At 33.7% G+C, this 16299-nt stretch overlaps 1 protein-coding gene across 2 annotated transcripts in view; it reads right to left on the reverse strand.

The window, feature by feature from the left end:
• Hacd2 (3-hydroxyacyl-CoA dehydratase 2) overlaps positions 1 to 16299 on the reverse strand; it is a 226783-nt gene that overhangs the window by 92126 nt on the left and 118358 nt on the right. For both annotated transcript variants that reach the window (XM_090391398.1, XM_090391399.1), the window contains exon 6: positions 3393 to 3520. In XM_090391398.1, coding sequence (XP_090247524.1) covers positions 3393 to 3520 — 128 coding nt within the window. The remainder of the gene's footprint in view (positions 1 to 3392; positions 3521 to 16299) is intronic.

Here is a 16299-nt window from a genome sequence, read left to right on the forward strand (position 1 = left end):
AGGTTTTGGATATCTTTTTCTACTTCAAATATGAATTCATGATTGCATCCTGTTGAATGTTTTCTATCACCATGCTGACACTGCTTGACTAAAAATCTTTCAAAGTAACTCCAGAAAGCTAGAATATCTTTCTCTTCAGTATTTATATCACCTTTATCATCTCCAATTTCTTTTACGGTACTCTTTCTTCCATTTCTAAGTTTTTTTTTAAAAAAACCTCCAGAACTTTCCAAAGTTCTCCTATGATTTTGTTTAGCTAGTTTTATATGTTGCATTGATTTCTTACAGTTTTTTCTGTATTCTCTAAGAGCACAAGCTAACACTTACTTGCTGTTGGAAGTTTTTGATATGCTTTCTTTTTTATCTTGACTGCCTCTTTAACTTTCTGAGCCAATTGTGGAACACTGATTTTTCTATTCTTATAGACACCCTCACCACATGCCCCTGACTAAGTCAATGTTTTCTTAGGGTTTCCCACTGAATCTTCAACTCCAGGTTTGGTTCTTGTTTTCAAACCTTTTAAGCTTTATTTTTTATTTATTTATTTATTTTTTTGTATGAAGTTTGTATATTTTAGTCTACAGTTTATCACTGAAAACTGCTGAACTTTAACTTTTTTAAACACTATTCAATATGAAATTCAATTTTATCCTACTCAAAACTAAATAGTGATTAATTACTATTTCAAATCCTCTGCATACATTTGTGTCCTGAACCAGGGGGATGCATTGTTATCAACAATAACATAGTCAATGAGACTTTTCTTATTTCTCGCATCTTCTCTCTCCAACATTAAAATGTGTGTCTGTGCACATTTCTATGTTGAAACATGGCATTAGTAATAACTCGCCACGTCCTAAACAAAAATCCAACAGGTACTTATTGTTATTAGCTTTGTGCTTTTCTCCAAATTTTCCCAAAACATTTCTGTCTCATAATCATTTCCTACTCTGTTGTTTAGATCTCCAATGATAACCAACTTTTTCTTTCCGTTTTTGCTGCTTTGCCTAATGCCTTGAAAAATTCCTCCATTTCTTGCTTAATAGAACCTTCTGTGGGACCACAGCACAGATAAGTTTCACTCTCCAGTTCCCCATACTGATATCTGCACACATCACTCTACTTAATATTGTCTGCTATTCAAGTTCTAAATACTGCTCATTTTATTATTCAGTCAAAATTGTCCTTTTTTTTTTTAAGAATTAAAAGAAAAACACAGACATCAAAATAAATACCAATAGCTAATACAATGAGCCTCAGCATGCCATCACATGAGATAAGGGGGAAACTTTTCCCTAATTTGTTAGGACACATGTAACAGGATTTTATTTTGCTTCAGCTGGCTGAATATCAAATCCTTGCTTTGATTCTGCCAAAGCTCTGAATATCTGCAAAGCATGCTTAATCCCAAAGTAAAACTTAATATCAGCACATCCCTAATGCACAGTGCAGATAAGATTAACTGTCCTATTTTAAGAGGTATTAGGCACAGTGACGAGATTATGAGAAAACTTCTATCTAGTCTGAATCTAGCTTTTTCTTCCACAAGTTTCTCTTAAAGATTTTTTTTTACTCTTTTCAAATAAATTTTACCTGGAACGCTGGGTAGAGAAATTCTGTTAATACTCAGATTCAGTTTTATTCCCCCCGCCCCTTTTTTTTTAAGATGATAGCTATGAGCTCTGATCCAATCATCTGAAATTTGACCTTGTGACCATACTTTTTGAATCATGAAGTGAAACCACTATAAAACTATTATACTTCAAAATTTGAGCATTTCTGACCAAATCTTATTCACTCTAGGTGTCATGAACATTTCAGATTTTTGAGTTCTTTTTCTATTTCCAACACTGAAACATACCCACCTTTATTCCTTCTGGATGGTGTGAGTACAGTTCTGTCAGATTTAGTAATTTTTCAACATAATTACTTCACAAATCTATAATATCTTTTATCTTCAGTTTTTATATCACCAATGTCATCTCTAATTCCTTTTACACTACTCACCACCCAATTTCTAATCTTGTTTAACATCATCTACAACATTTTGCTACTTTCGTGATATTTTCTTCTATATTCTTTTCAAGCTTATTTAGCCACATAACTCAGCTTCCTTATGGATTTATAAGATTGGCTTATATTTTCAAATTCTTTCATTTTTTTTCTCCTCTACTATTTGAATATTTGAGTCTGCAGTTTGCATCTGTAAGCTGTTAAACTGATTGTTTTCAAAATTTCTTTATATATTTATCTTTTCAAATATGATATTCATTTTTATCATGCTCAAAACTAAATGGTGATCATTTCCTGTTTCCTGTATATTTGTCTCTTTTTCTCTCGAACCAGTGTGATGATATCAATAACACTGTCAATAAGACTTTCTTTATTTCAAGTGTTTTCTCCATGTGTATTTATGCACATCTTTATGTTGGAAAACATTAATGACTGAGCCATTTCTTGAACGGAATATACAGTAGGCACTTAAATTTTGCATTATTATTAGCTTTTGCTCTTTTCTCCTAATTTTCCCCAAAATTTCTATTTAATATTAATTTCTTACTCTACTGTTTATATCCCCAACAATAACCAACTTATCCTTTTTCATTATGTCAGCTGTCCTCTCCAATGACTCAAAAATATTTCTTCACTTCTTCTATAGATGCCAATACTCTTGTCTAATTTCCCATTTTGAAATCTGACTAGTCTTGAAAATGCATGACATTCAAGACCATATTTAGTGTTGAATAAATACTATAGTTAGTCCTTCCTCTCAAAGATCATCAACTGCCTAAATATAATTGGAGAATTAAGTAGTAGAGGATACAGTGAGATGTATGTAGCAGAGTAGATTGCCCTCCCATGATGAGTCCTTGGAGTTGTCATGCTGTAATAGTAATAATATATTTTTAGTTATCTAGCTAAGTGCTAAATAGCAAATTTCATTAAATTCCATGAAATAAAAAAGTTAATAATAAATAAATAAAATGAAAATTATTACATTCTGTATCAAAGTTACCAGGTAACCCAGATACTAAATGAATGAGTTATCCATTAACAGAGCAGTATATGGAAATATGAAGATGAACTGAACACAGTTAAGAAACCAGTTTTCAGTGTCTGAATAGGCTACTTGGAGGTTTCCTTCCAGTCAGAGAGGTTTGTCTCCTAATTAACCCAGGTAGTAAATATGTAAATGAATGAATAAATAAATAAAGAAATTATGAACACAATTTTTTTTTATATATATATATATCTGATCCACACATGAAAGGCCACAAGACCTATAGCACACTAGTGCCATGTGTGGGCAAGAGGAATAGAAGGAGAAGTCTGTTCACTACATGCATTTCAATAACTAAGTAAATATGTTTTACCTGAAAGTGTTCACAAACCTGAATAAAAGGTATGAGGCTTGATCCTGATGTATAGCCTAACAAAGGATGTACAATTTCCATAATTTGCAACAACTGGCAAAATTTAAATGTACTACCAACAGCAGCAAAAGTTCCTTCCATAGATGCTGAAAAGAAAGGTTTTTGCATGATTAAACAATATAACATATAAAAAATCATATTGTTTCCATCCACATACTGCCAATATATATAAACTATACTTTCGCTCTTCAAACTACTTCATAAATGGATTTTCTATATTCCAATGCAATGCTATTCTCAGAGAGCACACATCACCTTCCTTTTATGTGAATAACAAACTAGATGTGTTCAAATTTACAAGTCTCCACTCATAAGTGTATAAACCATGGAAGGTATCATGAAGGTGTTATATAACTAATAGCAGAAAATATCATACAAGACAAATGTGGAAAGTTGAGTAATATATGTATTCGAGTATATTATACTATACTCTTAGCTGAGTACTACATAAAAATTATATTCCTGTTTTCATTTCTTTTATTTAATTATTTCAATTACAAAAGTGTGATCACAAAATAATTGAAATTATTTTGTGATCACACTCAAACAAGGTTCAGGTTTAACGCCTATAGCATCAGATTTTGAACTTAATGCATTAGGCTTAAATAATCCAAAAATCCCTATTTCAGAGACCAAAACATGATACTTTTTCAAGCCACTTCAGGATTCCAGTGATGGCCTAATACTAAGCTATGAAATTCATGTATCACATAATAAACACATTCAAAAATAACAATGCCAAAGGAGCAAATGAAATCCTCAGCTTGCAAGTTGGAAAGATGTTATCTACTCAGCAAATCAGGACAGAAACAAGGAATTATATATATAATGAGACCATCTGTATACAGACTGCATCTGACATCACTGAAAACAGTTAACTTAATGGAAGGTAGGTCCCAAACTTTACATATGCTTGGAGACTGTATACCCAGCTAACTTTTTTGTAGTCCATCACATATATGCATGAATGTCTGCATGTAAACTTGCTCAATTAAACAAATAATGCCCTAATATCAATAAAACTATCTAATAATGGTTGAATAACAGGCTTGGACTCAGTGTGTGTTTTCTACAGGGTGCCCAAAATTCACACAAGAAGTAATTTTGATAGAAAACACAGGTTTTTAATTAAAAATTGTAATTTCTTATTGATTCATAAAGTATACAGTATAGGGTTATGCATGGAATAGCATATTGAGTAAATGGCCTCCACGGCTTTGCTGGCATATACACACTCGTTTGTCAAAATTTTTCATGACCGTTTTGCATAAATGTGGCTGAATTTCGTTGATACAGCACTCAATTTCCTCCTTCAGGGGGTGGGTAGTCGTGGGCTTGTTGGCATAAATCTTAGACTTCAAAAAAACCCCAAAGAAAAAAGTCCAACGGCGTTAAGTCACATGATCTGGGCGGCCAATTCTGATCACCAAAACAGGAAATTACATGACCAGAAAATGACTCATGAAGTAATTGAATTGTTTCTTGGGCCGTATGATGCGTGTGGCACCGTCTTGTTGAAACCACATGTCGTCCACATCCATATCTTACAATTTAGGCACAAAAAACTGGATTATCATGTCGCGATAGTGAGCACCATTAACTGTTATTGCCTTACCAGCCGCATTTTCGAAGAAGAATGTACCGATGATGCCTCCAGCCCAAAATCTGCACCAAACAGTGACACGCTGTGAATGCATTTGTTTCTCAACAATCACTCGTGGATTTTCTGAACCCCAAATGCGACAATTTTGTCGATTAACGAAGCCATCAAGATGAAAATGAGCCTCATCGCTGAAGATGATTTTGTTCGAAAAATAAGCATCCACTTGTTGTTGTTCCATAATCCATTCAACGAACTCTCTTTGCTGTGTGTGGTCAGTAGGCTTCAATTCTTGAGTCAATTGAACTTTGTAAGCATAAAGATGCAAATTGATGTTCCTGGACTCTCAGCAACACTCTCACAAACTGCTTCGATGTTTTCTGTTGAACGACTTGTTGAAGGATGGCTAGAGTGTATAAGATCACTAATTGATCCAGTTTCCTTGAATTTTTTAATTAATCTTTTCACAGTTGATGAAGTTAAATCACTATTCCGACCATATTTTGTACGAAAATTGCGAACTGTAGCTGCCAAACCTTCATTATTTTTAAAATATTGCTCAACAATGAAAATGCATTGTTCTTTTGTGTAGCGCTCCATTTTTAATAACCCTGAACTGTCAGCTGTCACGCTGTCTTTTTTTTTCTCGTTGGCAACGCTTTACTGCACAAATGGTGCTAAATTTAAATCTTGTGTGAATTTTGGGACACCCTTTATATGTGTGCTCATATGTGCATGTTACGAAACTACAATAATGCAATGGCTACCAAATTTATGTTTTCCTTGTAAAAATTATGGAAACAACAACTGTGTTAGAGAAAAACTTCAGTTTAATATAAACCAAAATAATCACTCGACATTTCAAACTTCACATTAAGGTCATCTGGAGTATACACATATATACAAAGAAACAAGCTGCACTACAATCTACATGGTATGCTAAAGTTATATTGATTTGGTCAACTGTTAAAACTGCTGGCCTGACTTCTGGTGGAAAAAAAAAAACTTACATCAACACTAGAGTCCTGTTATTATTATTATCTATTTGGTTACAAAAATAAATTAAGCTAAAGAGTAACATGTTAACAAAGTTACTCATATAAGTATACATATAAATTAAACCAAACAGTATGAATGATGGCAGATAAAAGCTGATAATTGTTTGGAGTCCTAAAATCAGGGTTTGCTGAAAAACTTGAAAAACTAAGTGGGCTGAATGTGTGCCATCCAAATTCTTGGGATTTTTATGTCACCATTATTGCAAAGATTAGGATGGTTAATCAAAATTTCACAGGCTTCTTTCAATTTGCATTCATACTAGGTTTTTGTAAGATGTAAAGAATAGGTACTTTTTCAATCAATTTGGTGTAGGGTGTCAAGAGCGTGATCGGATAGGACTGCTTCACCAAAATTGTTAAATTTAATGCGTCATTTGTGTTCTTTTTTAGGGATAGAGATTGTACATTCAGTTTCCCCAATATAAGGTAAGTTACAGGTGCAATAGATACAATAAACTCCAGGGTGAGCCAATGGGATAGATGGTAAGATTTATGCAAGTATACTTGAGAAACGGTTGAGAAGGATTGTGGAAAGAAAGCTTTTTCAAGAACACGCTAGATTCAGGCAAAATATAAGCTGTCAGGATCAGATTTTCAATTTGACATATAGTTCAGAAATCATGGGAATATAACAAAGATCTGTATTTAAGTTTTGTAGATCTGGAAAAGGCATATGACCAGGTGCCAAAAGAAAAGCTATTCAAAACACTACAGTTGTATGTCATTAATGGAGCATTATATCACGCAATACTTAGTCTTTATTTGAGTTGCAAGTCAGCAGTTAGAATCGAAGGAAGTAGATTATCCTCTCTGTTATTCATTATCTATATGGATCACATTATGAAGGAAAGTGGTATTAAACCTGATATCAAAATTGGAGATGTTAACATCGGCTCTTTGCTTTATGCATCTGCATAAAGCAAAGTCCAGTACAAGTCTGCAAGATTCACAAATAAATTGAATAACTGTTGTAATAGATATGGTATGAAGGTCAGCAATAACAAGTCAAAGACAATGAAAATAAGTAGAAGCATTGAAAATATCAAATGCATTGTGAATGGAGAACCTATAGAACAAGTAAAACATTTCAGCTACTTAGGCATGATTTTTAATGAAAATGCTAAATTAAATATGGAAATAGACAACAGAATCAATAAAGGTGATATGATATGATAGGAAGTCAACAGAATAAATTTATTTGGAATAAGAGAGAAATCAGTCAAAACACTAAATTAGCTGTATACAAAACAGAGTTCAAGCCAATTTTAACTTATGGATCTGAGAGCTGGGTTACAAATAAAACACTTGACCAAAGACTGGAGACGACGATATGAGATTCCTGAGAAAGATGAGGGGAGCGAACAGATGGCAATATCATATTAAAAATGAGGATATCAGGAAAGAACTTGATATTGTTAGCATCCAGGAATGTGTTAGCAGAGCTAATCTCAGGTGATATGGTCACTTAACCAGAATGGGAGAGGAAAGATTAGCAAAACAAGTGTTCTCTGCCAGGTTTGCAGGAAAAAGACCCAGAGGAAGGCCAAGATATAGGTGGATTGATACAGTATAAAGTGCTTTAGAAGATAGAAATATAAGATCTAATAATGTTCTAGTCCTGGCAGGTAACATTGATTTGGAGGAAAATTGTAGATAGGAAGTTAGTAATGATGTAAGTTTATCATGTAGTACTATCATATCCTGTACACCCTTGAGAGTACATATCAGTAATTTATAATTGATGATATATATATATGTTTTTTGGATTTTTTTTTTTTTTTTTTTTTTTGATTTTTTTTTTTTTTTTTTTTTTTACAGTCTAGCAATCCTGCTCTAGACAGCCAAACATGGAACTTTTTCAAGCCACTTCAGACCTCCAATAAGTAATGCAATGTTCTCACATAAGATGATGAAATTTGCCTCCAAACTAGAGACAATCACAAACATCCATGCCCACTGCAGGATTTGAACTCAGACTGTTGGGTGGAGAGCAGATATGCTAACCACTCATCCAACCAGAATAATTTAGTTATAAAGCAGATACTACTTCAATACTTCTGTTCTAAGAAGTCCTTTTTGGTCATTTATGTACTCACATAAAAAATAGGTGCTGCCATGCATAGTTGCTATGTAATTATTCTCACAAAACAAATAAAATTACATTTGAAAATCTGACTTAGCTGCACTTCAGTGTTACATGTATTCCATTTGTGTGTGTGTTTTTGTAAGTTTAATATAACATTTTAATAACAGTTTAATAACATGCATCACTGTCAATTGCAAAAGACCATCATCGGTAATAACATGTAAAGTATGCAGAAAACTTCATAAAAGTGGATTAAGCTGAGTGAGACAATTTTACTCCTCCTCAAAAAATAAACTGTTGAAGTGGCTTGCTGACATGGGAAGGATATGGATGTAATATGAGAACGATATATTTTCTATAGTCACATCATGCATAACACTCTCAGTCAAGTGACTGCACTCATACAATACAAAACACAGATGACCATATCAACTGTGAAAGACAGTTGCACACCAACAATATCAGAAAAACAGGAACATTCCTCCCTAGCTTTTTCTCTCTCCCCCACCTCAAACATAAGCTGAACCACACTAATATCTAAGTAACCAAAAATGACTGAAGAGCTTCATCCAGTAAATGTAAGACTTTCTCTGACAAAAAATACTGCTTACATGTCTGAAACATGGCACTGCTAGAGTTAACTGTGAAAAGAAAGAAACTGGCAAAGAAACTGGTTTTTTGTTATAATTTTAATTTTTTTAATGTAATGGATAATTGAATGTATGTTAATTATACTTCATTTTTGAGCAGATTTCCAAAAAATGACTATTTACATTTTTTTTTTTTAAATCAAAGGGTAAGTTGCATTTATTTTAAGATACATATTTACTTGAAAAAATAAAGATGACAAAAGCAGAACATCATCTCTATACTGTATTATTACAATAGCAATATAAAGCAACATTAAAATAATTTTTCTAGTATTTCTTCATGTATTTCTAAGTAATACAGGAAAACCTAGGAAAGTATCATAAAGCCAAATGATGCTCAAAAGCGTCACACAGAAATCGTGGCAGTTCAACGTGGAAACATGATATCAACCTAAATTTCAAAGAGTCTATGAGAGGGAGTAGGGGGAAAAAGTACTTTCAGGTTAATAGTATCATACGGAACGGTTGGATTGAGTTAGAAATTAACTAATGATATATATTATGTCTGCAAATGTACATGTTCTTCTGGCCAGTTTGTTCTGATGAATGTTTACGGTGAAAATACCCTACACCTTTGTATGCAACTGTCTAACTTGTCTTCAGTTGAAAAGCCCTTATACGGTTCTTTGCATTCTGGACAGGATTTGAATTTGGTTCTTTCCAACCAAATTTCTGTGGAAGAGCAGTTGCATATAAGCCAAATGTGGAGTATAATTAACAAGGCAGAGCAGAGCTACTGTGGCCAAGCGGGTCTCCAGGTGATGGATAGGGGAATGGCCATCAGAAATGGTGGTTAGCTGCGAATTACCCAATAAGCAGTTCTGGATCAAAGCAGGCATGTAGGAGGCCCTAAGATTGCAGCCCTATTACCAGACTAGGCTGCAGATGGTTGGTAACTAGCAAAGCTGACAAATTCTTATACTTGCAAATTTCAAGGGAATAAAAACCAGACAGCCCAAACAGATAATGAAACAGAATTGGAAAAAAGGACTATGAACTGGATACAGATCGGAACAGTAAACATAAGAAGCAGCAATCACAAGATCGAAGAAATACAAAATTGAATAATATAACTGGATCTCTGAAAGAATAATAACAACTAGACTTAAATAAGAAATTTATTACGATCATAGGAATATATGCATCAGAAGAAGGGGAAAAAAAAATCTGAAACAGAAGAATTCCATAAAAACTTCCAAAATGTAATTCAGAACACAAATAAACAAGATAACTTAATTATTGCAGGTGATTTCAATGCTAGAAATGAATCAAATATATTTAAAGATTTAGTAGGTAATCAAGGAGAAAACACCATAAATAATAATGGAAGAGAACTCAGGGAATTTGTGCCTATAATAGTTTGAAATTCACCAACAGTGTTAAACATAAAGATATACATAAAATATACATGGGAAGCCAGAGGATATAAAATCATCATTGATTATATAATAGTGGGTGAAAAATTAATTGCAGAATAAACAGAGGATACAATATTGATTAAGACCTTAAATATAAAGAGCCAATAGGCTTCATTTCAGCGATATAAACATTATTTAAATTAAGGGGATATTAAATCCAACATTGTTTAAAACTGAATAAGAAACTCAAAGATTGGAATCAGAGTTTCATGTCAAGTATAGTAAACTATAAAAGTATTGGCGACTACTAGTGTGAGCTAATGCACGTAGTCCAAGTACTTAGTACAATCTCGGTCAACTCGCAGCAAAGGTGGTAAAGTTCTGATCGCTATTCTTGGTATTTTCCATAATGTAAAAACACATTTCCTAGGAAATTTATGCTGTTATTACATTATGGTGGGAGGTCACTACCCAGACCGGTTTCAGCCTTTATTGAGGCTTCATCAGTGAGTAGCTAGACCAAATTAATACCAAAGGCTATAGTGAAAAGAACTTATATACTCTGCTATACGAGTTGTCAAAAAGGTGCACCCATTAAGTTACTTAAATATAGAAAAGCCAATAGGCTTCATTTCAGCAATATAAACATTATTTACATTAAGGGGATATTAAATCCCACATTGTTTTAAAACCGAATAAGAAACTCAAAGATTGGAATCAGAGAGTTTCATGCCGAATATAGTAAACTATAAAAGTATCGGTGATTACTAGCTCACGCTAGTAATCGCCAATAATCTTTGAGTTTCTTATTCGGTTTTAAAACAATGTGGGATTTAATATCCCCTTAATTTAAATAATTGATTAAGACCATTATTTATTAATCGGTATTATTAAGATCCTGAACCAGAGAAAGAGAAGTAATACAAGAACACAAAAACAAAATCATGAGAATTTTAAGATAGAACTGTTAAAGCAAGATAAAGATAAAGAAAATGAATAGCAAAACATCAAACAAATAGTAAAACATAATCAATTTAATAAATTAAAGACTTAATTCTGTATGTTGGTTAAGTATATGATAATTTAATATCCGACAACATGCGTCACTGACTAACATCTGTCAGCATTTTCAAAGATACACTAGTAAGCAATGGAAAGTAACAAAAACTAGGAAACTAACCGACAATTCTAAAAATTATATAAAGTTATCACTGTGCGTGATACAATACGCACGTCACAAGTACGTTTTATTTGTTGAGATATTTATTGTAATTTTCATGAAAGTTCATTTCTTTTTGGTTAAATGATCTGATTAGAGTTTTCCATATATCTGGTAGGATTAGGCCTTGATTCTTATTTAAGTTACCTGTTGAATGGGCGACTGTAGCAGCTTCTTTGAATGTTCTGGAATGGTAGTTCTCTTCTATGCAGGACATATGACTCATATCCCATTCAATATTATGGTTGGTAGAGGTGAAGTGAGAAGTAAGGCATGATATATCTTGTCTGTTATTCTTTACATAGCCTATGTGTTCTTTCTTTCTTGTTTCAAAACTTCTAGATGTCTGTCCAATGTAATTAATACAAGAATCATCAACAAGATTCTCTTTAATGACATACCGCAAAGACAACGAGATGAAACCCAATACATCAGCTTTATAACAATTCCATTTGTTAGTACCTTATCCAAAAAATTAGCTCTTCTTCTAAAACCATATAATATCAGAGTAACCTTTAAACCTATTGAGACCATTCAAAAGTTTATAAGATCCTTGAAAGATAGCCATCCTTCCTACAAATACTCTGGAGTTTACGCATACCCTGTTCATGCGGTATCAATTACATCGGACAGATATCTAGAAGTTTTGAAACAAGAAAGAAAGAACACATAGGCTATGTAAAGAATAACAGACAAGATATATCAGGCCTTTCTTCCCACTTTGCCTCTAACAACCATAATATTGAATGGGATATGAGTCATATGCCCTACATAGAAGAGAACTACCATTCCAGAACATTCAAAGAAGCTGCTACAGTCACCCGTTCAACAGGTAACTTAAATAAGAATCAAGGCCTAATCCTACCAGATATATGGAAAACTCTAATCAGATCATTTAACCAAAAAGAAATGAACTTTCATGAAAATTACAATAAATATCTCAACAAATAAAATGTCATACTTGCGACACGCATATTGTATCACCCACAGTGATAACTTTATATAATTTTTAGAATTGTCAGTTAGTTTCCTAGTTTTTGTTACTTTCCATTGCTTACCAGTATATCCTTTAAAATGCTGACAGATATTAGTCAGTGAAACATGCCGGATATTCAACTATTATTTACTTGACTAACATACAGAATCAAGTCTTTAATTTATTAATACTAGTGGTCAAGAAAAAGGTCATAATAATCAATTTAGTTTAATCCTTTATCCAAGTGTAAGCAAACAAAGTTTAGCCCCAAAGTATCTTCAGGACTGAGGCCACTTGTGGTAAACGTGGACCAAGCTCACATCACATCTTCTTGAGGACATGTATAAGTAAATATGACCTCTCCATTGCTTCCACCTTGGTATCACCACCTCTGAGTCTGGCTCCCACTGAACGAGACCTCAATAAAGGTCAAAACTGGTCTGGGTAGTGGCCCTTTCCTTAAACTGCAAAGAAATATACCTAGAAGAAAGGACTCAGAACCTGGAACCCAGAAATAGAATGCTTAATAAGAAAGAAAAAAAATAAATGTATCTTAAATGGTTAAACAATGGAACCATGGGAAATGAAATAGAATATAAAAGAATCAGAGCAATAACAAGGAGAGAAACCAGGAAAATGAGAAGACAAATCTGGGAAAAATTCGTATCAAGATTAGAGCATAATATAAATGGACCTCAATTAAAGAGCTAGAAAAATCATGAAAAAATGACTCAAGAAACAAAAGATAATCTACAATTAGAAGGCCCTCTCCAAAGAATGGATCAATCACTACACCTAGCTTCAAAACAATAATAATCAAATTGAAATAAAACAAGTAATAAATCAAAAAACAAATGAAGAATCAATACTGTTTAATGATCTAAAAAAAATATTGGAAAAACTAAAAAATAGAAAAGCTACAGGAGAAGATGAAATAAATTCAGAACTATACAAATACAGGTCTAAACCATTTCAATTATGATTAACTAAATTCCTAAACAGAATATGGGAAAAAGCAAACATCCTACAAGAATGGAAGACAACAATAGTCATAAACATATTCAAAAAAGGAAACAGAAATTGTGGAAACTACAGAGGAATCATCATCATCATCAAATTCCTGCTATGTACCCTCAAGGGGTGTACAGGATATGACAGTACTACATGAAAAAATTACATCATTACTAACTTCCTATCTACAATTTTCCTCCAAATCAGTCTGTTACTTGTCAAGACTCCAACATTATCAGATCTTATATTTCTATCGTCTAAGGCATTTTGTACCGTATCAATCCACCTATATCTTGGTCTTCCTCTGGGTCGTGTTCCTGCTAACCTGGCAGAAAACACTTGTTTTGCTAATCTTTCCTCTCCCATTCTATTTAAGTGACCATACCACCTAAGATTAGCTCTGCTAATGCATTCCTGGATGCTGACAATCTCAAGTTCTTTCCTAATATCCTCATTTTTAATATGATATTGCCATTGATGCCATCTGTTCACGCCTCTAATCTTTCTCAGGACTCGAATATCTGCGATCTCTAGTCTTTGGTCAAGTGTTTTACTTCTGACCCAGCTCTCAGATCCATAAGTTTAAACTGGTTTGAACACTGTCTTGTATATAGCTAATTTAGTGTTCCGACTAATTTCTCTCTTATTCCATATGAATTTATTCAACTGACTTCCCACCATCTTATAATTTACCATCTTCAGTAAAATATGTGCCTAAGTAGCTGAAATGTTTTACTTGTTCCACAGGTTCTCCATTAACAACACAGTTGACATTTTCAATGATTCTGCCTATTTTCATTGTCTTTGTCTTTTTATTGCTGACCTTCATACCATATCTATTACAACAGCTATTCAATTTAGTCAGAGAATCTTGCAGACTTGTAGCAGATTTATTTTGAAGTATAACATCATCCGCATAAAGCAAAGAGCTCACATTAACATCTCCAATTTTGATATCAGGTTTAATACCACTTTCCTTCATAATGTGATCCACATAGATAATGAATAAGAGAGGGGATAATGTACATCCTTGTCTCACACCAGATTTAACATTAAACCATCTTCCTGTACTTCCTTCAATTCTAACTGGTGACTTACAACTCAAATAAAGACTAAGTATTGCTTGATATAATGTCCCATTGACACCATATAACTGCAGCGTATTGAATAGCTTCTCTCTCGGCACCTTGTCATATGCCTTTTCCAAATCGACAAAACTTAAATACAGATCTTTGTTATATTCCCATGCTTTCTCGACTATTTGTCGTAAAGTGAAGATCTGATCCTGACAGCCTCTATTTGGCACGAATCCAGCTTGTTCTTCACCAAGCTTTTCTTCCACAGTTCTTCTCAACCGTTTCTCAAGTATACTTGCATAGATCTTGCCAAGAACACTCAGTAGCGAAATACCTCTGTAATTCTCACATTCAGTTTTACTTCCCTTTTTATATATGGGTACTATGAGAGCTCTACTCCAATCATCGGGAATTCGTCCCTCTGTCCAGGCTTTCTGAACTGTGCAGCCACTGTAAGACTCTTATACCACCATACTTCAGCATTTCTGGTCGAATATCATCTACTCCTGCTGCCTTTCCACATTTCAAGCCTTTGATGGCTTTTTCTACTTCAAGTATGGATATGTATTCCTGACTGCATGTCTGGTCAGTGTTTTCTATCACTATGCTGTCATCACTGCTTGTTTCATTTAGCAGTTTTTCAAAGTAATTACTCCATACTTGAAGGATATCTTTTTCTCCTGTTTTCATGTCACCTTTATCATCTCTAACTCCTTTTACAGCACTCTTTCCTCCATTCCTAAGCTTCTTCAACAACCTTGAAAATATTTTGCCACCTTCTTGATATTTATTTTCTATATTCTTGCCAAAGTCCTCCCATGACTTTTGTTTAGCTAGTTTTACACACTGTTTAGCTTTCTTACATTTGTCTCTGAGAGTAAAAGCTGACTATAAGAGTAAAAGCTGACTCATTTGCCAGGAACTTTTGATATGCTTTCTTCTTTTCCTTCACCGTCTCTTTAACTTCCTGTGTCCACCAGGGAGTTCTGATTTTTCTATCCTTCCACACAACCTCACCACATGCCTCTCTGGCAGAATCAATCAATGTTTTCTTCAGAGTTCCAAGGTTTGATTCCTGTTCTCAAACTCTTTCAGTTTCTTTTCAATAATCTTTCTGTATTTTAGTCTACAGTTCGCATCTGAGAGCTGCTCAACTTTTATTCGCTTTAAAACTTTCTTACATGTTATTCTTTTCAATATGAAATTCAATTTTATCCTGCTCAAGACTAAACAGTGATCACTTCCAATTTCAAATCCTCTGTACACTCTGGTGTCCTGCACCAGGGAGAAGACATCACTATCAACAATAACATAATCAATGAGACTTTTCTTATTCCTAGCCTCTTCTCTCCATGTGAATTTGTGCACATTTTTATGTTGGAACATGGTGTTAGTAATAACCAGTCCATGTCCTGAGCAGAAATCCAACAGATATTTGCCATTATTATTAGTTTTGCTCTTTTCTCCAAATTTTCCCAAAATATTTTTGTATGTCTCGCAATCATTTCCTACTCTGCTATTTAGATCCCCAACAAGGACCAACTTTTCCTTTTTCATTGTGTCAGTTGCTTTTTCTAGAGCGTCAAAAAATTCCTCCACTTCTACCTTAGTAGAACCTTCTGTGGGACCATAGGCACAAATAAGTCTCATTGTCCATTTCTCCATTCTCATATTTGCCCACATTACTCTACTTGAGACTGACTGCCATTCAAGAAGATTAGCCTCGTATTTTGTGTTGAATACTATGGCTACTCCTTCTTTTCCTTGATTGTCATTGCCTGAATATAACATTTTGTATTTATTGCTTAGAAAGATCTCACCAGTTTTGGTC

Source organism: Typopeltis vanoorti, chromosome 4, assembly GCF_054136105.1.
Source record: "Typopeltis vanoorti isolate ZY-2024b chromosome 4, IOZ_Tvanoo_1.0, whole genome shotgun sequence".
Taxonomy (NCBI): Eukaryota; Metazoa; Arthropoda; class Arachnida; order Uropygi; family Thelyphonidae; genus Typopeltis; species Typopeltis vanoorti.